Source organism: Antennarius striatus, chromosome 12, assembly GCF_040054535.1.
Source record: "Antennarius striatus isolate MH-2024 chromosome 12, ASM4005453v1, whole genome shotgun sequence".
Lineage (NCBI taxonomy): Eukaryota > Metazoa > Chordata > Actinopteri > Lophiiformes > Antennariidae > Antennarius > Antennarius striatus.
In genome coordinates, this window is record NC_090787.1 from 14,699,137 (window position 1) to 14,724,163 (window position 25,027).

Here is a 25,027-nt window from a genome sequence, read left to right on the forward strand (position 1 = left end):
ATAAGAGAGGAGGGGGAAGTTCAACTCTAGTGATCCACAAGTCAGTGCATACGGTTTGTTTTGTGGACGCCATTTTCCAGAGAACTGATTGGTCAGCACAGAGAATTTGTGTATGTATTGGACATCTACAGAGGAGGTAAGGAATGCAGTATAAACTAGCATCATGACAATCCCCTGGAACACAGTTAACACAGCTAAGTTCTGTACCTACTGGATTTAAATAAACCACTAAAGGTACCATATCAGGTTCAGAGGTGGTAATGGAGAATGTAATGTTTTAGCCGCTCATAAATGGCAAAAAAAAAGTTTTAATCTGAGTCTATATGTGCATCTGAACCAGATTTTAACTATTCTGTTTTCAATTATCTGTGATGGGTTCTATTAAAAGAATATCTGAATGAAGTGTACAATCAATGTTCTGGCTAAAAAAAGTGAACAATAACTTTTATTGGCATTTAATGTGCAACAAGGGAGACTTTTTAAAAAGTTATTGCAAATTGCCACTGCAGCTATTTGATCCTTCAGTGCTTCTTGTGCCATTACTAATACTGATTAACTCTACCTCAAGATTAGGTCACATGCTTTCATGTGTGTGCACTGGAAAGCCTCTTTTTACTCACTTGAGTCTTGGAAGTAGATATCATTGCCGTTGTAGGCATTTCTCAGCTTGTTGGTCATCACCCTCAGAGCCATGATCTGCTGACGGATGAAGGTGTCTGGACGGGTGATGTCCACACCCACCTCGGGGTTGTTCACCTGATTGGTCAGTCCATCCTTCTGAACTTCAGGGAAATACCTTTTTAGGATAAAAATACAATAAAAAATGTCATGAGTTATTACTTACTGCTCATTAATCTATAAAATCAAATGGTCAAAGATGACAAGTAAAGTACAAACACGGAGCTTTCTCATGTGGGAAAACAATTTAAACTGTCACAACCATCAGACTTGTGCCAGTAAGAAAGGCCTGAGTGCATTTGAGAATTATTCTATAAAGATAACAAGATGTAACCACATCACAGTTAAACATGTTAGGTAATATTCAGACAAACTTGTAAGAACTTTACCCTGTAAAAACTATTAGCCTCTGACATTCCCTCTTTGTAAGGGAGCAGCAGACAGTCATGTGAGGGCATTCCTGCGGGCGTTCCACAAGCAGCTTCAAACAGCAGAGTCTGTTACCCATAAGCCCCAGTCACCTTGGGTGACACACATATAAATCTAAACAGCAGCATCTTCCACATCCAAACATTTTTGACTTTAAATTTTATTCAGAGAACGCAAAACATGGATGGTGTTGCACAAATCTTGATCATATGCTTGTTGCTTTGACTAAAAGCAGCTCAGATCATGTGACTGACTCCAGCCATCACTGTCGGCTTTTGGAACTTGTGCAAATGTTTTTTCTTTTTTAAATGAGGTTAACTGGGACACACTACAATGGCTGCAGATTACAAAAAAACAAAGAAAAAAACCCCCAGTGAAAACACAATTATATAAAAATTAGAAAAAAACGACCCTAATCCTTATATAAAATGCTGTATAGGAAAGGTTGTAGAGCCTCATTCTGGTGTGTAGTCAAAGTATGCCAAAGCTCTTCTACAGCTAACTATAAACCATTTAAAGTACATAATCTGGTCCATAGTTCTGGAATTAGACTGATTTACATAAAAGGCTTTTGTATCAGTTTGCATTAGCACTGGATGCTAGAACACTCACCTGCCCTTGCTGTGTCCATTCCAGCAGTCGTCATCAGTGGCGTTTCCAGTGGTCACTCTGTCCTCCACGCACATCTCCTCAGGCAGGTTGGACCAAAATTTCTTTGACAGCTTTAGCTTCTCTTTTATATCAATAACCTTAAGAAAAAACACAGATCATTACATGGAGTGAAAAAAAAAAAATCTGTATATCGCTATAGCAGTATTAGACTGGATGACAATGATGGAAAATATTTTTTGCCAAGCAATAAAAGTAAGAGAAAAATATTTGTCCAACCCTCCTTTAATGTTATTTATGTTTTAGCCCAAAAAATCTGTGAGTAATATGACTGATATTACAGTGAAACCTACTGGTGGGAAAATACACACCGACAGGTGTACATGAGGTTTCTGAAACATACTATCTTATCTAAACTGGGGCAGCAAAATAGCTGCCCCAGTTTATTGTAAGATTGAATCAAAGTGTGATAAATCTTTTGATTCAACCCAGAGATATCTTAACTCTCTTACTTCAGTTGGGTTGGATTTTCTTTTCACCTTGACAATCAAATGTTTGCGTCAGGAAAAACTGAGATGACACAAGTTTTGCAGCTATGGTTTCAGAATGAATGTCTGCGTTAAATGCTCCTTTGCATCTCAGCCGTGAGACACAGATGTGATTTCCTGACTTGGGCCTGTTGAACTCCAATCTTCAAACCAATCATCAAACACAGAATTTAACATATTCATCTGAAGCTGAGGGAAGTTTTGATAGCAGCAGGTTGGCCCCATTATCTTTTTCTGTCTGACTTGCCGTTGGCTTACGTGAAATTGTAGTGAACCTGAGCAGAACATGAAAGGTGCTGTACTGATGGTGTGACGCTGCTGTAGGCCCTGACTCCGCTTTTGATGTTTTAATCCTGTCACACTGTTGGCAAAGCACTTCAGCAGCTGTGATACTGCCCAGAGGGTGAAGGCTTCACTCAATGCAAGAGATTGACTGTCAATGTTTAACTAAAACTCACAAATTAAGTTTAGTTTAACAAGTTAGAGGTTTCAAAACCAGCTGTCAAAACCAGGTGAGTAAACAGCGTGGATTAAAGTTAGAAAGATATGCCACTCTTTCAATAAATAAGCATGTCCACTAAATGTTTTACTGATGTTCTTCATGTATCTGAACATAGATGGAGAGTTATATTTATCAGTTGATCAAATCATAATCTAATTTAAAAGGCTCCGATGAATATAAATCATCACATACATTAAATACAGAATGAAATATACAGAGTACAGTAACTATAATGTTAAATGTTTCCTGTTTCAACCAAAATCATCATTTTAGGATTGATGAAAATCTTCCTTCTGACACATATAATGAAAGTAAATCCACTGAAAAACTGCAAATGGTTGTTGCTTGAAGGAAAACAAGTTTAAAAAGTAGAGCAAAGGTCTGACCTTTTCACACATAATAAATACCCTTCAGGGAAAAGTCTGCCTCTCAGTTCATTGTGTATCGCCCATGAGTAAATAAAACAGCACAAACAGGTATGCAACGAGCTACAGTGGCCACTAGATAGCAGTATGTCTTTCAGGAATAAGTGGATGAAAACCACCAGAGAGAGAAAATACACTGAGGAAATTACTAAGGAAATTATTAAGTGCATTTACCACTAAGAACTACTTAACAAAATAAAAAATTCACTTTGCCAACAGTTCCTGTGTAGTCCAAGACTATTTTAACAATGGATGTTGAAACTCTTAGTGTATATGTATCCACAGGTCAATAACCAGGAAAACATGCATAGGGAAACATACGAAAAAGAAGGAAAACTCTTGATTATAGTCAGCCACATGTTACTGACAGGACTGATGTTCTCAACAAATGTTAACATGAAGACACTCCCGTTTCTCACATCAGGATACAAAGTTGTATTTGTCAAAGTGAAAACCTTTCAATTGCTATGTGCCTTCTGTTACTGAAAAAATATTGTTATCTTGCAGATATCCATATTTCAAAAAGTGCCAAAATATGGATATTAATGCGTTGAAATTACTGAGAGAGGCAGGCTATGCTTTGAAATGCAGGCAAATTCTAATTGCATAAATTAACAGACATAGAATCATCTGTTAAATATAGCAGATTTTGACAAACATTCCAACTCCGCATGTGAAAGTTGATTATCATCCATAAAAATGTCAGAATTTAGAGAATTACATATAAACTGCATACAAATAATAAATAGCACAAAAAATAAGACGTTTTCTGTTTTAGCCACTTATTTCTTCCTTCCCATATTTATTCTTTTCATACATTTATACAATTACATTGCAATTGTTTTATCGGATTTATTTGAAGGCACTGTTTAATGTTACATCAGTAACTAAGAACAGAAGCACTAAACAGATTTCTCTATCTTTGAGTTTTTATAGGACAGCTCATCCTATTGGGCAGCACAATCCATGACCACTTGTTCTCTTTTATGCATCAAATTATCTGTTCTCTGTGTTATTTAAAGACATAATATACATAATGTTAAAGACAGTTTAGTTAAGATGCATGCCTGGAGTGTAATAGAATATTCTACTTTACATTGAAGACTATATAGTCAAACGGTGATCAATTTAGTACATTTAAAAAATCAAATGTAATTGAATTACTATTTTAAATAATTTATTTGCTTTTACTCATTAGAAGACAGATAATTTGCTTTCCTGTGATTAACAGTTCTGTCCTCATTTGGGTCTAAAACATTGTACATGCAAGTAAATTTTAATTTAGTTCTAGTGGTTTCGCTATACAATTTAGATATTTGTCATACATTGCAAACATTTTTGAAGTATTCAAGTGTTTTCAAATTAACATAACTAGATATTGTGTAGAATGTAGGTCAAACCAACATCTGACAAAAACCAACACCTCTTTCAACTTCATCTGTGGGTCTCACAAACCATTGGTTCCTATTTATGACAAAAATCTTTACCAGACATAAATCATTTTATGTAACAACAATTTACTGTAGTTTTTAGCAAATTACAAATAGCAAACAGGAGCAAATGACATTACTTTCAAAAGTGGAATAACAGTCATATGGTGTCCTAGTTAGTATTCATGGAAGCACAGGGTCATGTTAACTATAATGAAGGGATTTCACTAAGTTGAACAGGTTGGTTCACTGCCACATTTTTAATAATTTTTGGACAACAATGGAGTTCTAATTAAAATCATCTACAACAAGAGGTGACTTCCTGTTTATTCAGAACTGGGTGTGGTTTTGATCAGTCATCTCATTTCTGAATCGACATAGAAATTATTTATGATTGAATGTCAGTTTATACCTTCAGGGTGAAAAGCGACAGAAAGCAGGAGTTTGGCCCACTCTCTCCTTTCCATTTCCTCTTTCGGCCTCTATCTCACTGCTTCCTGTCATGAACCATATATTACTTCATTGTGTTTCTCTCTCTCTCTCTCTCTCTCTCCCCTCTTGCTATAACTCTGGTTTCTTCTCTATTCGGTCTCTCTCTCTTTTACCACAGTCTTAAGTGAAAGTGAACGTTTCATGGTGATGTGACCCGTAATCTTAAACCAGATTCTATTCTAAGGAGCTTTGTGAATAAAGCCCCGGGTCTCTTTCCCAACTGTGATATAAAACAGAGTAAGCTCTGCAATTTCAGAACTGTTTCACATCTGCCCTCTTCCACATTTCCTCCACATCTTCATTAAAGATTCATCTTCATTAAGAGAGTTATCTGGCTTGACTGTACTTGCTCTTAATTTTTCTTAATTTCAATCAATCTTTCTTTTAATTTAATCACACATGCAATTAAAGTCTGTGTTCCTGTCTCTTCAGGAACAGGAAAACAGGAAGTTTACGAAAGCTAAACCACAACACAGGAGATTAATTAAGCAATGAGCATAGCTTGTGATGAACGTGCGCCTCACAGAGCTCAGCTCGCCATGATCCAAACATAGCCTCACCTTTAAGCTTGTTTTTTTTTTCCACATTACAAACACAATCCAACCAAACATAATGGATATACAGTAAAATGTTTACCTGCTGTAAAATGTAATTGGCTAGCTTAAAAGGACAAACATGAAGAGATGTTTGCAGACAATAATCACCCCCAGAAACAACAGCATGTTTCACTGAGATAGTGGTGTTAGTTGGCTTATGTCTGTGTTGTGCTTTTGCTTGTTGCGGTGAGTGTGCATACAGCGTGAATGACATTTTTTCCTGCATACATGTTAACAGGGTGTCACCTTCAGCCCAGTGCAGAAATGAAAGTGACCTGCACTTTGACCAGTGGATTTCAGACAGGCTTGCCCATCGTCAGATCAGAAGCTGATGTGACACTTGCTTTGAAGTCAGTCACACTCCTGGCAACGGTACAAAGCCAGGGGCTTGGGCTCTTATTTGGCCGTAGGGTAAAGTCCACACGTGCTGTCTGCCATTCAGTTAGACAAAAAAAAAAAGAAAAAAAAAAGGAAAATTCAGAGGCCATCTCTCTAAATTTTACTCCCAAAAGTCCTCAGTCTCACACGGTTGACCTATAATGTTCAGTATCTCCCTTGCTGCTTGGGGAATATCCATTTCCCTCACTCACAAAATCAGACATTCTCCGTCACGCTAGTTAAAACACCTCTATCCTGTTAAATTAAGAGGTCTTTTTCAAGCAACTATCTGGGGATGTCATTGCAGCACATCCCTCTGCTACAAGTCTGAGCTAAATTAGTGCATGTTAAATCTAATCATAGACTCGGCAGCAGGTCTGGCCACTAAACCACAAGGGGCAGACAACTCCTCGATCAACTTATTTTCCCTGGCAACTGCTCCTCCTGTCTGCGTTAAAATAGTTTTTCATTTGATACGAATGCAGTTTTCTTTCTGCATCTCAATTACAGAGGTCAGTGAGTCAGTTCTGCTCATACCAAGACCTTGGCCTTGCCATGAGTCTCTTTTTGACCAGTGACCACTTTGAGGACGGACCAAATAGTTTCTCACAAGGAGAAGGCCACAGCGAGAATAACTCTGCCTCTTCATCACATTCTTCATCAAAGTCATATTGTGGCCAGAGCCAGTCCCTAAAACTAATATGTGTTGCTCTATCTGGGTGAACTATGTGTTAATGCAGCCAACAGGTCAACTGTTTGAGTGTCGAGTATCAGGGTGCTGAGGCCCTGTGGGTGTATGGCCCTGGGCCTGGCTATGTAATCTGGTGTCTAACATGTCATTAATTCTTCCTCATTGGTCCAGGTTTCCAATTAAAAACTGCATATCTGCTCAAAAATGATCTGGCGTTTCTGACATATTAAAATATCAGCGGAGTATAAATACTAGCTATTTATAAGCACAGAGGGTAACTAGATGGCGTTCGTGTGTGACTGACAGTGTCTTCCTTTTGTCAGGTCGGTTTTGTCCTTGCCTGAAAACATTTGGCTCAAAGGTGACTATCTCTGTTGCTTAGAGAAGGTAACTACCAGAGTGCATGTAGATGTGAGGCTGTTTTCATCCAATCAATATCCATCAGCAGAGGACCAAAGCAGAACAGCTTTCCCTCTTTGACATCACAGCACACAAGACAGAAAGGCGTCGCCCGGCTGCTTATTTCGAAGGACTCACACAGACAGAAATGGCACATTAAAGCAAATCATGGTTAGAAAACATGATGTGACTGCACAGCAGAAAGTTTTTTGACCATCGCTGTTTGGCTACATGCCTTGTGTTCATGATGATTTTTTTTAAAGCCTCATTCAGGGGGCAATCATACTTTTTCCAAATCTCAGTTGTTGCCTCCACGTTTGCGTCCCTTGATTATGACTGATTGTGTCGGAGCATAAATCTTAGATAGCAGAATGTTACAATATCATTTGACATGGACATCTCAAAAACCAAAGCCAGGGGAATGTGTACAGTATATCTTATATCTTCTGGTGACAGCCCTGTCAGTGAAAGCACCAAGAGATTCTTATTATGCAGCTGCCTGGGAATGGATAGTTGACATACTGAGAAACTCTTATTGTTATTCATCACTGGCGATTATTTTGCATTTGTTTTGATTGTGCAGCAGTGGCAATGCTTCAAAATCCATCTCTACATTTGACAGACACAGAGGAGATGATGCAGATACCACTGAGGCAAGAAACAAAAATGATGAATATTTATCACTTATCAATGTTACATGTGCTTAAGATTTATAAATTACCTGTAGAAATACTGTACACTGAGTTGATGTAATTATACGAGAATATTACATTGGATTTCCCATATGGTCTACATTTCAAGTTTGATTCCATACTTCAGTGGGAAAAATCTGAATACTCAATTTAATCAGTCAATCCTGTGACACCCCGGAGGAATAACTTTATTTGCAACTTTCAGCAGTCTTCAGAACTGCTATGGGAGGGGGATAGTTCATCATGCCTTTAATTTCATGAGGTGCTGAATTTCTTTGTACCTTGAAAAACCAACTAAAAATGGTTCCACAAATAGCAGAAGCTGTGTTGTTATTAGAGGAGCAGACTGTGATTGCGATGCGTGGACTGCTCAAGCCTCTTTAGCCGACTTTGATGAGGTTTTATCTAGCTAAAAACAATAATAATAATACTCTTCCACAAATATTGCCTCTCAAAACTGCAGCTAAAAAAATATCTTTCACCAAAAACACAGCTGTTGCAAGCATCTCTGTATACTATTGGAGCTTGTGCAGTTTTTCCAGTGTCAATGTACAGCAGGACATATTCAGTGGCCCATTTTACATAATATTGCCTCAAACCATTTGCTCAGTCCCACGGTATCTACACAGTTAGCTAATATGGTGTATCATAGTGAGCAAAATTCATCACACAATGATCCTACAGTGAGAAAATATGACAGAATATTGATGAAACAGTGGTGAGTTCGTGTGTGTGATTTGCCCACGGCTACGACAGGAGAAGTTTGAAAAAGGGAGATGATTAAAGGGAAGCTATGCACTGTGGAGAACAGAGCAATCATCAGCAGGCCTGCTCCCTCCCGCTGCATGTTCCCCAGAGTCCCAAGCAGCCCAGAGTGCAATGGGCCAATGTGTCTCATTAATGTATCGAAAGATATGAAAAGTAGCAGAGCCCTTATGGTGCCAGCACTAGTCACCAAGAAAAAAGGAGAAAGATAGGATTTTATAAAAAAAAGATTGACAGTCTTTGAAAATATTGTGTAATTACTGCTGTATTATGTCTCCGAGGGAGTTTTGATTACTATCATACTGATGAGAGCTTTGCACAATAAAAAACAAATTACATAATTTTAGCTTAATGATTATAGATGTAGGGTTTCTGAACAACTGTGTTGGATTTTCAGTGCATCATCAGGATTCAGGTGTGTATCACTTTCCCGTGGACAGATGTTAAGTCAGCTGAAGCCCTACTCAGATACTGCATCAGGTGTCATGACATTGCAGGAAGTTGCTTTTCATGTAGTTCAGGATAATTCTTAAAGATAGTAACCAAACTGCATCTGTCTCAGATCCACCTATCAATGTGATCTAATGTGTCTGCTCGCATTCCATCAATGACATGATGCTTTGGAAATGATGAACATCTGCATATTAAATGCTCTGAATTTCATTTATTTATTGAGATGTTTTATATTACATAGATAGCTCCTCTCTTGTAATTTCTAATACATTATAGAAGATCAACCCAGTGAGCTGGGAGGCAGGTGCGTTCTCATTCTGCCCGTCTCCTGCATGTAACAGCTTTGCTGGTGCTGCCTGTGAATGACAGCAGTGGATGTTGCTGAAATATTCTCTGTTGTTGTGGCACTTTTTGTCTTAATGCAGCATGTGTGATGTCTTTACCTCAAAACAGGACCAGGGCATAAAGCTCTGCTATGCTGCATGGCTAAGTTTTGTCACTATTTTTTATATCTCCTTGCAAATTTGTCATATAATTTAATCATACCGTTTCACCTGCCAGTACTGGGAACACAATAAGGGAAGACTTTTAAAAAAAAAAATTAGACAACATCATTATATTATTTCTTTCCTTGAATCCTTCAGAGAACTATTGCATCGTCTCCCGTGGATGTGATGATTAACAGTTACTGCTCACGCTGAGTTAGTTTGAATATAGTGTGGATACCAGAGATTTGTGCAAAAATATCTGCAGTTTCAACTGTCCGTTACTGTCATTAATATGATCAGACATCCAAACTATTAAACACCTGAATTAATGCTTACAGAGGTTGAGAAAGTTGACATTTTGATCTGTTGGTTTGAGAGCAGCTCCACCAGGGCTCCACCCCAGAGACAAGGGGGTAGGAGATGTTTGTTACCTTCTAGAGCACTCCAGTATGGAGATCAAGCTGATGACTGACATGCACTGTTAGAAGTGTTCTATTTTGGAATAAATGGGCATTTGGGAATGAATGTGAAAAAATACACACCCTGCACAGATATGGAACTTGACTACAGTAAGTGCGTTTTCAACAATGTTTTCAATAATTGTTCAGTCCTACAAGCTATGATGACATTTTTAGAACTATTAATAGAAGGCATTTCTCCAAATCTAAATTGAACACACTTTTCCACATTCCCATGCATTTTAGATACTGCCATCACTGAATGTCTTGGAAATTTAAGAAAAGTCTATATTACCTATAAAGTTAAGGATGGACACGTGTAGATCTGTTCATTTTTGAATACATTATTTCGATTTTTCAAAGGAAAAGTAACATTACGCAATAATAAATACATTTTTACACTTAATAGTACTGTCATGAAGTGACTGAGGTGTACAACTCAATAAGCATTAATGTTATTGACTAACAGACGAAAACAAAGCAGGATCTTCCTAAAGCTCTGCTCTGTTACCACGGTCTCTCTGTCATAAGCAGAATGTAGGGAATAAGATAAAACCTTGCCTACTCTGTCCAATCAGTCAAAGTACAAAAATGTTTACTTAAGTGATATTAAGGCATTTGTCTGATTATCACATTGGACACATTAGTTCTACCAACTTTAATGCAGTGTTACTGTTGAAATTTGTTTTACTTTCACAAATAAGTTTTGGGATCTGAATCTTGAATCTGATCTGGCTGCAAATCTAAACCCTTCTCTCCCATTCAGAGAGCCACTGATCTTTAAAATGTCACTGAAATCAGTTCAAAACACATTGAGTGTCCTACTAGAAACAGACAGACAGATGGGGATGACAAAATATCCTCCTTAGCGAAGTGACCATTAGATACTGATGGCCACCTTGCTGGAAGACTGAAATGGTGAGTGAGGTGAATGTTTCTGTGGACATAACATTTGCATAAAAATCTGCCAAATGCTTACATTTTTTCATGTCTAAATCCTGGCAGACCCCAAAATTCCTGGCATTCATCTCTGTCCCACATCAGCTAGACCCAAACTCCCCTGTGTGCCTAACCAGTGACTGACCTAAAATGCTTACAGACGTGTGGGTGATACACTAAGTTAGGAGGTAAACCCACGTTGAGTCTTTTGACACAAAAATGTGAACTTTAACATCAGAACAATGCACATACAGATCTGCCAATGCCTGCAGGTGTTTACCCACTTTGAGGTATAGAGTATCTGCATGTGTAGTAATGCAACTGCTACCTGCAATTATACCCAGAGAACTGGACATGAACGTCTCACTCAGCATTTCGACAGACAACACATTTGTTTGAGCAAGAAAGCAAAGCCTTGACTGCTTTGGTTAGCTCTCTTGTTTTTTTTCTTTCTTTCATGTGTTAACTGCAACACAACGACCACAAACTGGTATGTGAGGTTCACTGTTGTATACTGCGCTGGTGGTTAGCATGTAAATGGATCCGAACGTGAAACAAAAAGGGTCACGTAGAAAACTAGTCTCATCAAACCGCCACATCCAGGTGGTTCTGAATGACTGATTCACATTTAAGGTACTGCATATTTGTATTTGGTGGTTTGTTGTTTTACAGACATCAAATATTTATGCTGGAGTGTCACTCATCACAAAGAGAATTGTTTATGTACTGTCAAGAATTGCCCTAAACTCTGATGCCACATATGCAGTTCTAGACTATTTATTTTTATGTGGTCTTGGAGGGAATCTGTGGAATTTACATAATTGCACATCTTGGGCAAGAGTCTGTAGATACAACAACTCAGAGAGCGGAGCTGCGGACAAGCCCACTTTACTTTGCTTAAGCTGTATCCAAAACAAGAATGTTCCAGTGGCTTGACATGTTCCTGGACTGCACAAATATAATGCCTGGGTCAAGATTTTTGGGAAAGGAGAGGTTGAGCTGTTTCCTGACAACTGACTTCACGAACCACACATAGATGTTTTACTCACTGCGTCCCTCTAAACATGGCAAAGAATGAGGTTCAAAAAGGAAGCATGCGTGAACATCCAGCTTCAAGTACATGTTACCAGTGTAATAACTGCATGAATGGTGTAGCCTGACACAACACTGACCAAAGATGAACAGGGTATTATTGGTTCTACCACACACGTTGTAGTGTGTAAAAAAATATACCATAGAAAATGTTCTGGGTGCTAAAAATGACCCTGCTGTGCATTTTATTCATGCACTCATCACAGGCTCATTCCATGTGACCTCTACAGGGCTAACAAACATGGACGCTGACGCAGTTACATCTAATGTAACTATATTGAACTGCATATCATGATCAGAAGGGTGCCTTAAGGAAAAGGCAAAAGTGAGGAAACAATGTTTAGAATGTTAAACTTGCTTGACGTGAGATACCAATTCTAGGTATTGATCCATCACAGTGCTACCTTTTCTACTGAGAGAAAAAGAATGATAGTTTATTTATTTCTTTACTAATATTTCTTTATTTTGGACTAAAACTATATCCTCGTACTAAAAGGCACATTGGATAGATAGGAAGCTTCAGCGAGCTCTGTGTCTATGTTTGGGTTGTGGTTCAGGTTTTCCTACATTGTACACAATTGTTGTGGTTAGTTTTGATTTCACGTTGTGATTTTCCAAAAAAAACCTTTGCATTACCCGACACTTATGTCCAGTCTTCATAATTCGTGAGTTGAATCTCTCTGTACTTAGATTTTCTGGCCAGAATGTTTTCCAAGTTATCAAAACAAGTAAAGCTGTTCTTCTGTGATGAGCTGTTCCAACATTTATTTGGTTGCAGCAAAAGAAACTGAAGATATCACTGACTGTTATTTGACTAGATAGAATCCATGAAAACATATCAATCATCTAATTTTGACTTGGAGAGACTGAAATTAAAGATATCTGCACTTCCTTTCTGACTACCCACATCATTTATCATTGATATCACCAATAAATTTAATACCAACGGAAAAGTCTTGTGTTGACATCTGTAGCTTAGTAAGTAAATCCAGTTGATTTTGATCAGGCATCATTAGCCAAACTCAACAGCACATCTATAATTTACTTTAGATTTGATAATTCTGACATGCATATCAAAAATTTTACAACTCATATTCAAATTAATGTCATCTACAATCATCATCATTTTAATTCTTGAGATCAACATTTAAGTTCTTATTACAGGAAATAATTATTGTAAAGCTCCATACCAGGAATGCAGCTGTGACAAGCGGAAATTATAGTCATACAATTTCTATTCCTTGTTGTCATAGCGAATGATAATTTAAATTTAAGTGACAAAATGATTGTTTGCAAAAACTCTTTTCAACTTGTGGCAACATAGTTTTGATTACAAACATTTTGACATGTCATGATTACATGTTATACGTCATGTCTTCCTGTCTCCTGTTACCATTGACATTTCTAATTTCTTCTTTTGTTCATTGATGATGGTGTCCTGCTGTACCTGACATTGGCTTGAAAGGCCAAATCCCCCCCCCCCCCAAAAAAAGTGCTCAGGCACTTTTTGGTTGAGTCCGAGCAGAACCGAGACAATTTTCTATTTTTGTAAAAGACCTGCATTCAGTCTGGCGGAGACTTCACACCAGTTATCACCACATCAAATAGAAACATTTGATAGGCCAGACTAAATAAAATAGGTGTGAAAGCACTTTAAAATATGTATGTAAGAGCATAATCAATAAAAGCATGGGTAATTTCAATCAGGTGCTAGATTCAAGCAATGTTATGCAGAGTTACATTTTAAGTTCACTCAAGGAGAGAGTCATCAGAAGCCTGGAGAAAATGATGATATTGCACAGGAAATAGGTAAAGTTTAGAACTAAAAAATTCACAATGTTCTTTCTACCTTGTTAATCCTCATGTGACCCCTCATACTTATTTTGTCACCTCAGGTTGGAAAGTCAGAGTGTAGCAGTTTCCATGGAGGGAAGTTTCTATAACACATCCAGCAAATTTCTGTTTTGAGACAGAGTAGAGAATTGCATTGGTACAGGTTAAGATTAACCTTGCCTTCTTGGTATATTCCTGAGTGCACTGTTAAATTGTACTTCACTGATCCCCATAGGGAAATTTGTCGACTGCATTTACCCCATTAAAATATTACAATATAACTATACAAGTTTAAAGATACTGTAGGTGGGCAGTAACTATGCAGCGCCTGGAGGCACTGACAGGAGAATTAACATATCAGAGATGTTTTTGTTGGCAGGAGAAACTGGAGCACAGGAGGAAACTCATTCAAACTTTACATAGAAAGACCCTGCCCTAGCCTGAAATCAAACTTGCTGTGAGGTGACACTACTAGGCACTGAGCCACTATACTGCAAAATTGATTGTTGACTTAGGTCTTCAAATCTTTATTTTATGCAGTAATACAAAAATGTTTTACAGAGTTTGAGACAAAGAGAAAACAATGTAAAGAATCAAATATATCTGCAGAGGTGAAAAGGACCTGCAATTTATTCACAATTATAGGTTTTCCATTTGATGTGCCTGCACAACAGCCAATCTTCCATCATATCTTTATGCAAAACATAAACAAAACAAAACAAAATGTAACAAACAAGTTAGAATTTAAAGTAAATGTTAAAAGTCACTGTATTGACTAATAATGCCTGAAAAAAAATAAAGAAAATGTTTCTTCCTATTTCTCTCTACATTACTAGGTACACGTTCTGTTAATTAATCAATATTCTTTTATTGTAGCAGTAAAAACATAAGAAAAAAAGTCAAACATGATTAAAATACAAAAATTCCACTTTCTTGAAAGATAAATGAACTTACTTAAACTGTTCTGGATTCACGGTGGATAATGGATCTTGCCATGACTTGGGTTTCATTTATTAATCAACATGGAAGCTCACGTAGACGAATAACCTTGTGGTTGCTGGCGATGACTTAATCAGTTTAATAAGGATGATCTGATACTTCTAATTGACTTTCAAGACATGTTTTCTGAAGGCAGCATAAAAATTAGGTCCAATACAGTTCATGATCATAAAAATGACAATACAAGTATTCCCTTTTGGACAATATTTCCCTCTGCAGACTCTGTCTACATCTAATCTTGTTTGTGTCTGGCTCTAATTGTTTCTACGTGTTTACTGATAAAATGTGAACCATGTATTCCACAAGGGAGACCGAAAATCTGATAAAACTACACCAAATTGAACTGCAACAAACTTGCTACAAATTTCACATTAAAAGCTCTACCTCTTATCTGTAATGCACCTCTGGCAGTGTTTTGTGCCTTCATTCCCTCTCTGGACTTTTAAATCCCTATTTCTCTCAGACCTATGAGGGTGTGTGCTCTGACAGAATGTCAGGCAATTAAACAGTCAAGGCTCATTGAGCTGGAGGTGGGCCCACTCCTCCAGGCTCCTCTATAAGCAACAGAAGAAATCAACGCAGACACTCTTTACCATCCCTCGCACATTCTGTGACTCACAAACTTCGTGGTACAGGCAGACAAGAAGGTCTTATCAAAGGACACTTGAAACAATTGTAAACTTTCAGAAGGCTTAGCAATGTCACTGTCACGGGTAATTATCTTGCACTAAAATGTAAACCAATACAGTGTGTGGGACAACAAAAATATGCTCTCAGGGAATCTAGTCATGTCCCTGCTGCAAGATGAACACATTCATGTGTACCACAACAGTGAGAGCGCGAGGTAGCTGCAAGACGTGAAAATTAAGTTTCAATTAAGACATGCAGTGACAGAAAGTTTCATGCATCAGTCTTTATAGCTTGCCTTTTTTCAAAAAATGTTTCTAAGTTGTACCAGACCTGCTATTTGTCAAAACCTCTAATTGAACTTCTGAATTTTGTAGCCTGGTGGACATGAAAAAATAATCTCCACTGCTTTACAAACTCAGGGACTGTCAGCTCTACATCACACATAATTATTAACTACATATTAGAGTCCGTTTGTTTCATCATGTTGAAATGAAAAGGCAAACATAATTTATATATGGAACTGAGGCTAATAAATTCTTTTTCCTCAAAGTCAAAGCTCATAAATGCCATAAAAATTCTATCTTCTCCCACCCCATTCTCTCTTTTCCTGTCCTCTTTCCTGGACAGGAAGTGAACCAACCTCTCTCTTCCTGTCTTTACTGACACGATTTAATCTCATCACATTCTACATCCTCCTTTGCTGTTTTATGTTCTACCATCCTATGTGATTTACCCTATTACATCCTTGTTTCTCATATCCCATCACATCCAGCCCTATCTTCTCCTATCCCTTTTCACTGAATCCCCTCTTCACCCATACTACTTTATCATACACTGTACCATCCTCTGCCATTTTCCCACATCTTATGTTGTTCCATCCTATCCAATTTTCTTCATCCTATAGTGCCCCATTATAGTATTTATTTCCTATCCACATGTTAGACTTCAATGTAATAATATAAACTGTCCAACCTCTATAATTTCATCTTATGTTTTCCATTTCTATTTTCTCCAAAACTTTTCTATATTCTTCTACACTATCAAACCACCAAACTGTTGATCAAACGCAAAGGTTAACATATTAGCATAGAATCGAATCCTATTGTAGTCTAACTTCTCTATACGTTACAATCATATCATATTTTCTCCTGTTCTACCCAATCCTATTTTGGCACATCATGTCCTATCACATCCCATACCATACCATCCCGTCCAACCCTGTCCTATCTAATCCTAAACCAATGTCATTCCCAATCTCATCCCATTTTACCTTTGTGTTAATATATTGTCCAATCCTACCAAATCTCACGTTGTACTTTCCTCCTGGTGCTACTCACCTGATATATATTAAATAACTGAATGTATCCTTATTCAACATCAGCTAAAGAAACAGGAAATAGCAATAGCAAGCAAATAAGCATCCCTCTAACAGTGCTGAGATAAAATGAAGAACTGCATGTTAAATCACAAATGTGATTAGCTGCTGATGAGCACTCACCATCTCTGTTATTATGCTTATTGAGAATTACATCCGGCTGTAGGCTTCATTTGATCGAGACATTACAAGAGAACTGAAGCCAAAATCATGTTACAGAACAGGAATGTGGCACTGGTACACACTTGTTCTCTCTTTTCCATTTCTTTACTTTCTCTCTCAATGAATGTCTGTAGTTAAAATCTAGAATTAAGAAGCTGCTCTTTTTTAATAAAGTACTGCAAAAGAATTCTTCTCGTTTAAATCTTTTTCAGTGTGCATGGATCTGTATGCTGGAGAACTGAGAACAGGGTATTATCTGCTGGTTTGTATGGTAGCTGATAAGTGGCTGTGATATCAGCTGGCTACAGGCTACTTGTCCATTTTAAGGACTGTTTTTCTGTACATATACCTGTCATACATCATTTACTAATGTTGTAGTTTTATATATTTGACAGCCGGAGCTAATCTGCAAAAGTGAATTCACAGAAGCTGTGTGAGATATCTAAAATAAAACACTTCATTCAGCATTTCTATGAATGGAGAAACAGTGCTTAAAATAAATTCACTGCGTGCCATGATATTGTTTCATTGAGAGAAAACAAGTTTATGTCTTGAGCTTTTTTGTACTTTAGAGGAGACGAAGAGGCCGTGAAGACAGCCTTGTTTCTGTTTTTTTATTTATACATGGGCTTAACTTTTGTGTGATATTGTAAGATAGCTGCGGGGGAAAAAAAACCTCACAGGAAGTTGAGAGGGTTACAGCATGTATACAAAGTTTATGCCTTGAATAAAAAACCTGCATCTTTATTGTGCCCATTATTGTCATGCAGATGCCTTCATCTCATATGTTTCAGCTTGTAAGTGCCAGGCACAAAAGTTTACTTTGAGTTTTTCAGACGCAACAGACTTTTTTCAGTGACAATGCTCGAAAAAACTTAGCCTACACTACCTCGGCAGCAGGCAGACAAAGTTAACATGTAGCTGGTGAACATAGAGGAACATTTAAGAACCATTTCCCTTAGGAATGAATGGAAACCAAAACAGTGCTACTGTAAAAGCAGAGTGAATATTCATCAAGTTGCCTGAAACAACTCAAAATGAATGCTAATGTATCTCTGTAAAATGAAGATGAATAAGAAGGTATGGATGTACAAACTTTCATTGAATACATTTCTGGCAAGCAACTTTGCCCAGTGGTGTGTTACTATTGATCTTTCTGAGTGACTCATGAACACTTGTTCAAATCTTGTGCAACAACCTAGGATGAGGCGCACCATCCTAGGTTTGGTGGTTACAATGATGATTTCAATTTAAAGAGGGTGTCAAGAGTATTTTCTAAATCACTTTGGGATTCTAGAGAGAAGGATTATGCTGACAAAACTGTTGTTTTTTTCCCCTCAGTGGTTCAGGAGAATACCACAATCAATGTTCCCTCAAAATTTTCATGTGTCTGGGCAAACACACAAGCTTCCTGAGCGCAATGTGGACCACTGTGATGAGCATCAGATGTGCACACATGCGGCCACACAAAAGTATCACACTTGTTCAAAACCTTGGATCATAGCAAGTTGCATGGCTTATTAAAAGAATCAAATTACAGCAGCAATTTTCATTTATTTTTAATGTAAGTGATTTGGCTCACTTGAAAAGAAAAAGACAAAGATTTTGTTCTTCATGAGATGTTTAGTATGTAATATGTGAGGGTTCTGTTTTGGCCATGGGAAGAGAGCTGCTTTGGCCAGTGAGGTCAACTTGTGGCCTGGATTTGGTACCTGTTCTGGAAGAAATGACACATACACACCTTTCAGACATAACATTTTGTTCACATTAAAACATTCACGTTTTGCACAATGACGTGTCCTGTTGCTTGTGATACAGTGTAAATGCGTGTAACTCTTTGTAAATGTCTAATTACTCTTTTTTATTAGCATTTCTACTACCCATAAATAATATAGTAGTAACAGCATTACATTACTAACATCCATAAATTAAAATCTTTATAAATGTCATTAGAAAATATGCACAAATCTGACTTAAATTTTACCTTATTTTTCAGGTGGTTGTGTGCTTTGTCCAGGTTAATGGCTTTGTCTGCTTCTTGCTTGGAACTTTTTCAAAAAGAAAAAAATCTCACCCAGTTTCACAACTTCTTCTTCTATTTGCATATACTCTGACAGCCATTCCATCTTAAGAGAACCACATTTCTTTTGTACTTTGGCTTGGTTAGTGGATCTGTCACTCACCAAGTCAAAGTTGTATGGCAGCTGATAAGTATGGTGTCCGTGAACTTTATCGCATCATTGGCAGGACATCTGTCACTCACTGAGTTACAATGCATAATGTTACCGAAAACAATATTATTGGTCTAATTAATTAGGTCTAATATAATACGTTTGTATCGAATTTTATTTAGTACTTATTTATCTTGCACGTCATATTTCCAAAAAACACTGAAGCACAGATTGTGTTTAATAAATGTATTTCAAATTGAGTTTAGAGTATCAGTTGAGATCTAATTGTGTCTTAAATAATGAATGTGAGCTGCAGAGGAGCCAAAGGCAAACCACGCATCGTCTTTCTCTTTCCATGAATCAAGCAAAAGCTCATTAGAGTAAATTATTGAAATGTCACGATTCATAGCTTTCTGTGACTACTCGATCAGCACGGAGTCCACAAATGTTGATAATGGAATTTTTCAGCTCATATACCCTGTTCAAGGGTGATACAATGGATCAGTAGGGAGAACTGATAATTCACAGCAAGAAGATTCTGGGTTAGACTCCTTTCTGTGTGTAGTTTGTATGTTCTCCCCGTGTCTGCGTGGGTTCTCTCCGGGTTCTCCTGTTTCCTCCCACCTCCTAAAACATGCAGTTTAGAGGTGAACTGGTCACACCAAATCGTCCATTGTTATGAACGCAAATGTGATTGGTTGTTTGTCTTTCCTGTGGCCATGGGACGAGCTGGCATATCATCCAGGGTGTACCCCGCCTTTTGCCCGTAGCCGGCTGGGATAGGCTCCAGCTGATTGGTGACCCACAAGGCTGATAAAGCGACTGAAGATAAGACGATTGTGATTGTGATGGATGGATGGATGGATGGATGGATGGAGGGATGGATGGATGGATGGAGGGATGCACTGTTCTAGTTACTGTATATGTCAAAAAAAGTTAGGGCTGCTGAGCTCCATCCTGTTAGAGTCCCCAGGCAGCCTGACTGCCGAGTCACTCACGAGCATCTGGAGCCCCCACTTAATGGTACCTTCAGAGCAGATGCTGGCTGCAACACTCCCCCAGACTCTTCACACCTCTTCTCTCCATCGGCTGCGATGGTCTTTTCTCACCTACTAACTATTTGGCTTCCTTGAGGAGTCGACTCCATTAGCTAAGCCAATAAGGGTTTTGGAAAGCGTCCAGAATACATTTGCGTTGGAGCTCCTGAGAGGAATCCTCACAAGCTGAGGATGTGTTCAATGATCCCTCAAGTGTTGGAAACTCAACTTTAAATCAAGTGTTTTATAGATGATAATTCAAGGCTGTAATACACCGTGAAGAGGTCTGAAGAGTTCCTGAGAGATCAAAAGCTCTGTCAGCGATGTCATGTGACAGTGACTCTCATAAGGGATGAAGATGAGACAATGACGGACATCACGACTGGAATGTACAGGTCAGTTCATAAAATATGTGGCTGCTATAAATTTCCACAGCATGGAACCATAGCGCCTAAAACAGTTATGGACAGCAGATCAAGCAAAACCGTAAAAATGAGTATAAAGTCTTACGCTGTGTTGCATCTCATTCCAAACAATCCTCTGGTTTTGCAGCATAAAGACAGGGAAACAAGCATAAAGTCTTAATTAATTAAATGTAGATGGAAGAAATTGTTGATGGACACAGAAAGCTGAAAAGGCAAATGTTGCTAATAAAACATCAAATATGTGCAGAATTAATTAAGATTGTGCGAATAGCGTAATTAGTATTGAGAAAAACAAATAAGCCATTTATTGTTGTGGGATTCAAAGAAGCAGATGCCTGTGATTCAAGTTATGCATTCAATAAATAAATAGACTATCACTAATATGACATTTTTGATGTATGATTTAAATACTGGGGATGAGGCTGCAACTCTGAACAGATGGAGGAATTGTGGTAAATTCTCAAGGGTCAAAATTGCATTACATTTTTTTATTTATTTATATCTGTTGAAATGGGTTAAACACCAACATGAATGAGACACAATTGGAAAAGTCTTACTATGAAAAAGGCTGGGAGGGAGAAAGGAAGGACACAGCTTCTGAACAGGTAATCCATGATGAGAACTGTCTCTCAGCTGAATTGGTCTGTCAGCTCTGTGTTAACCTTTACCCTGATGCAGCATTTTAGGTTTGAAGGTTGTTTGAGATGGAAATCCACGTATCAAGATCCAATCCAACAAACATACAGCTAATCTGTTAGAAAATAAAGGTGTGCTTTACAGCAAACAATTGATATGGTCAGCCTTGCAGAATCTATCCATCAATTCTTTCATCCCTCTCTTTTCTGTTAGCCAAGTACACAGAGATGAGAAGGGCGGCAAACGCAGTGCACCACACCTTCCACTGCCCTCTCGGGGTATAGCTGTTGATTCGTTAACAAACACAAATCGATAGAGAGGCCTGAATGGAGGACAAGTACAATGAATTAATTTCCGGCTCCAGGGGCTTACGATGGCAAATCACCAACTTTAATCAACGGTGTCAAGACAGAAAGACAAATGATGTTTACACTGAAGCAGTGTCTCGCCTGAAAACAGCAGCATTGGCTCTGTCTCCTTACCAGTCTGTCTAGGCTTGTGCCAGCTGCAGTGGTAGGCCGTTCTTCTGGGCTGTACGGCCTGAAGCGAGCGTTGAACACATCCGAAACACCACGGGTAGACCTAGTCATTCCTGCGGGTTTGGGCTGGCCACAACCTTGAAAAACCTGCAATTACAAAGACAGGGGCACCCGATTGTCAGGGGAATAAATTGCTTTAGATGCAGAAAATAGGGAAAACGTGCTGTTTTGTTAAGGTCTTATGAGACATTCACCTCACATCGCCAACATGACAGCGCTCGTTGTCAAGTTGAGGTAACCACTTTGATAGGTGATTCAACTAGGAGCAGCGACCAATGCTATTTAGATGATATAGTTACATTTTTATGGGCTTTTGGGATACAACCGCACATATTTAAACCATAAACAAAACTGCATCTGCTGCATGGGAAAGCCAACAGGCCTTTAGCTTTGAATGGGAACTGGCATCCGAAACTATGAAGGTTGAAACAAAATTCTTCACAAGAACCTACTTTTATTTTTTTCTTTCTGACTATATATTTGTGGGCAAAGAAAAATGCAGTTAAACACAGGAAGCGGATTAACTACTGTTAGTTGAACTAAGATTATCCGACCAAACTGTAACATATAATTCAAATACAAGGCCTAAACTTGGACATAATTAGAACATGTTGCACAGCACACCTTAGAAACAGCCCAGTATGACTTAACACAAGTTGCCCTCTCAGTTTCTTTTGTTAAAGCTGGACTTCAACAACCTGTCTGAGACGTTACTTTTGCTGTCTGTGCAAAGACTTAATAGACACGTACCCTGTAGGAGACTTCCGCAGTGTTATCTTGCATATTCATGATAGCCTCCGAAATCTTGACATCAATAGGCTCCATTACAGATTCAATGTTGAAAGGTCCCTCCAGCCTCTGTGCCACCAGCAGCATAGCATCTGGCATGACAATGAAACAAAAGCAGACACACACTCACTTAAAAAAAAAAAAATCAAAAACATATAAATGCATTATACAATGATTTTAAGCCATTTAATCATCTCTATTTTCACTTAGGTTATTTTAATAACAATATAAGCCATTCAATATCACACATCAAGTGATAAAAAGCTCAATGAAAATATGAAAAATACAATCATTAATTGCAGGCATAATCAATGACACTCATGTCTGTGGATACACTGATATATCGTGTTGCAGCTGGGTTCACTACATTTGCAGTGTGTCGATATTTTCTTTTTTGGGCGGTACTGTTTTGGCGTTTGCTCATCTTTTCTGTGTGTGACATGCTTTCCATAATGCAATGCATAAGTTGTCACACTGGTGAATATGTATTCCTTACTGCCTGCGTTTGCCGTCAGACTGTCAGAAAGTAAAAAATAAATAAGTAACAGTTCAACAGAATTCAAATGAAGCGTCCAGTTTCCACATCGTACGTTAATCCTTTTTGTTTTAAGGCTAAATTACATACTGTACCTACATGATTAGCAGTCATCCAAGTAAGCTAAACAAATTTATCAAAACTCAAGCAAAATGGTATGTAAAAAGACCAATCGGTTCTATGTTCTCAAATGTGAGGACTTGCTGTTTATTTTCTCTCCCTCACATCACTGTGAACTTAATTTTTTTTGGGTGTTTGATGGTAAATAAATTAAAAAAAATAATGCAAAGCAACTTCAACCAGCTTGGAATGTGGATGGACATGTCTGATGATTTTGTTGACATTTAAAAGATTATATTGTTATTTAATTAAAATAATAGGATAATGAATTGCTAGATCCTTATGAAACATTTCATTAAAATTCAGAGAAAAAACTGTGTTGTGATCTGATTACTATCCAGTATTGTCACTTACATTCACTGACATACAGCTTTGAAGCATGAATGCTTCTATGGGCAAATTCAATTTTTATGGAGATCAACCTAATCAGGTCAACAAATTTTGTTTATTTCACATGCAAAGATATGTTGAGCCATTGATTCAATAGAAATTTTTGAAAAGCTAAGCGTTTATTTACATCCGCTGTGGGAAATGAATAAGGTCAAAGTCTCATTAATATCCCCTTGTGGACAAAAGCCAGAAGACCTTGGTTAACACGACACCATTACCACTTCCACAGAAACCATTTGCTTTCATCGCTTTCTATTAACAACTCTGATTGTTTTATATAAATATAATTTATTCAGAATATTCAATATTTACAAATGTAGAAGTGCAGATTTCACAGAAGCTCCAAATCGGGCAGCAGCTGTTGCCCTTTAGAGCCGGATTGAGTTAATTGATACTGTCGTGAAGCAGCGCATAAGTGCTCTCAGACCTAATGTGTCTCAGTAATGGCAGTAATGTATTTGAATGATGTGTCATAGGGAGTTTGGACATCTTAAAACCATTAACTCACAACTCAGCAAGTCCCAGATCTGGAGGCTGTACTTAAGCAGTCTGTCAGGAAAGGCTCCTCTATCCACAGACCTCCCAGGACCTGACCTCACCTACAGGCTGTCATAATGACTCCTAAATTATGTCCTTGCTAAAGACAACAAAGTATTCTTCTTTCCTTTAAAACAGATTAGCAGTTAATTAAATCTCCAGTCAAATAGGGTAAGTGGTATGTTTTTTTTAAATTCTGCTGTTCTACTGTTTACATACTGCATAATGTCTCTATCCTCTGTTCCTCAGGTGGACCTTAAGTATATTATTTCTCCTGCTAATCACTACGCATAATCTCAGTCACACGCAGCCAATGCTTGGTAACTTTATCTATTATGACACAAACAAAAAACTCAATTTAAATCCATTAGCTTCCAGCATATCTATCTGAGGTTTGTCTCACAGACTCCAGCAATGTCTGTGTGCAGCAGAGCAGCTCCAACACACGACTGCTAATCAGCCAGAGCGTAGTTAAATCATGTGTAAATGTTGCTAAAGCAAGGAACACAGTGTGTCAAATATACTCCAGATAAAATGATCACCGTTCAGAGTCATCTAACACAATATGTTTCGATGGAAACCACATAATAAAATGAAATCCACAAAACCCAAAGGCACAGCTTCTCATAGCAGGCTTCCATTATGGATAAAGTTTGTGAGGATAGAACGTACAGTTTGAGACATCTGCTCTGGACAACATAAATTACAGATGAATGAATGGACAAACCAATACCAATGTCTACTTCCACTTGCTATTTTTGTAGAGGAATAAAAACAAAATCTAC

At 37.9% G+C, this 25,027-nt stretch overlaps 1 protein-coding gene across 1 annotated transcript in view; it reads right to left on the reverse strand.

The window, feature by feature from the left end:
- Nucleotides 1-25,027, reverse strand: part of gpc6b (glypican 6b) — an 81,058-nt gene that overhangs the window by 3,418 nt on the left and 52,613 nt on the right. The window contains exons 5-8 of the mRNA XM_068329537.1: nucleotides 22,622-22,752; nucleotides 21,815-21,958; nucleotides 1,720-1,856; nucleotides 621-796 (exon numbers count right to left, since the gene is read on the reverse strand). Of these exons, the coding sequence (XP_068185638.1) occupies nucleotides 621-796; nucleotides 1,720-1,856; nucleotides 21,815-21,958; nucleotides 22,622-22,752 (588 nt within the window). The remainder of the gene's footprint in view (nucleotides 1-620; nucleotides 797-1,719; nucleotides 1,857-21,814; nucleotides 21,959-22,621; nucleotides 22,753-25,027) is intronic.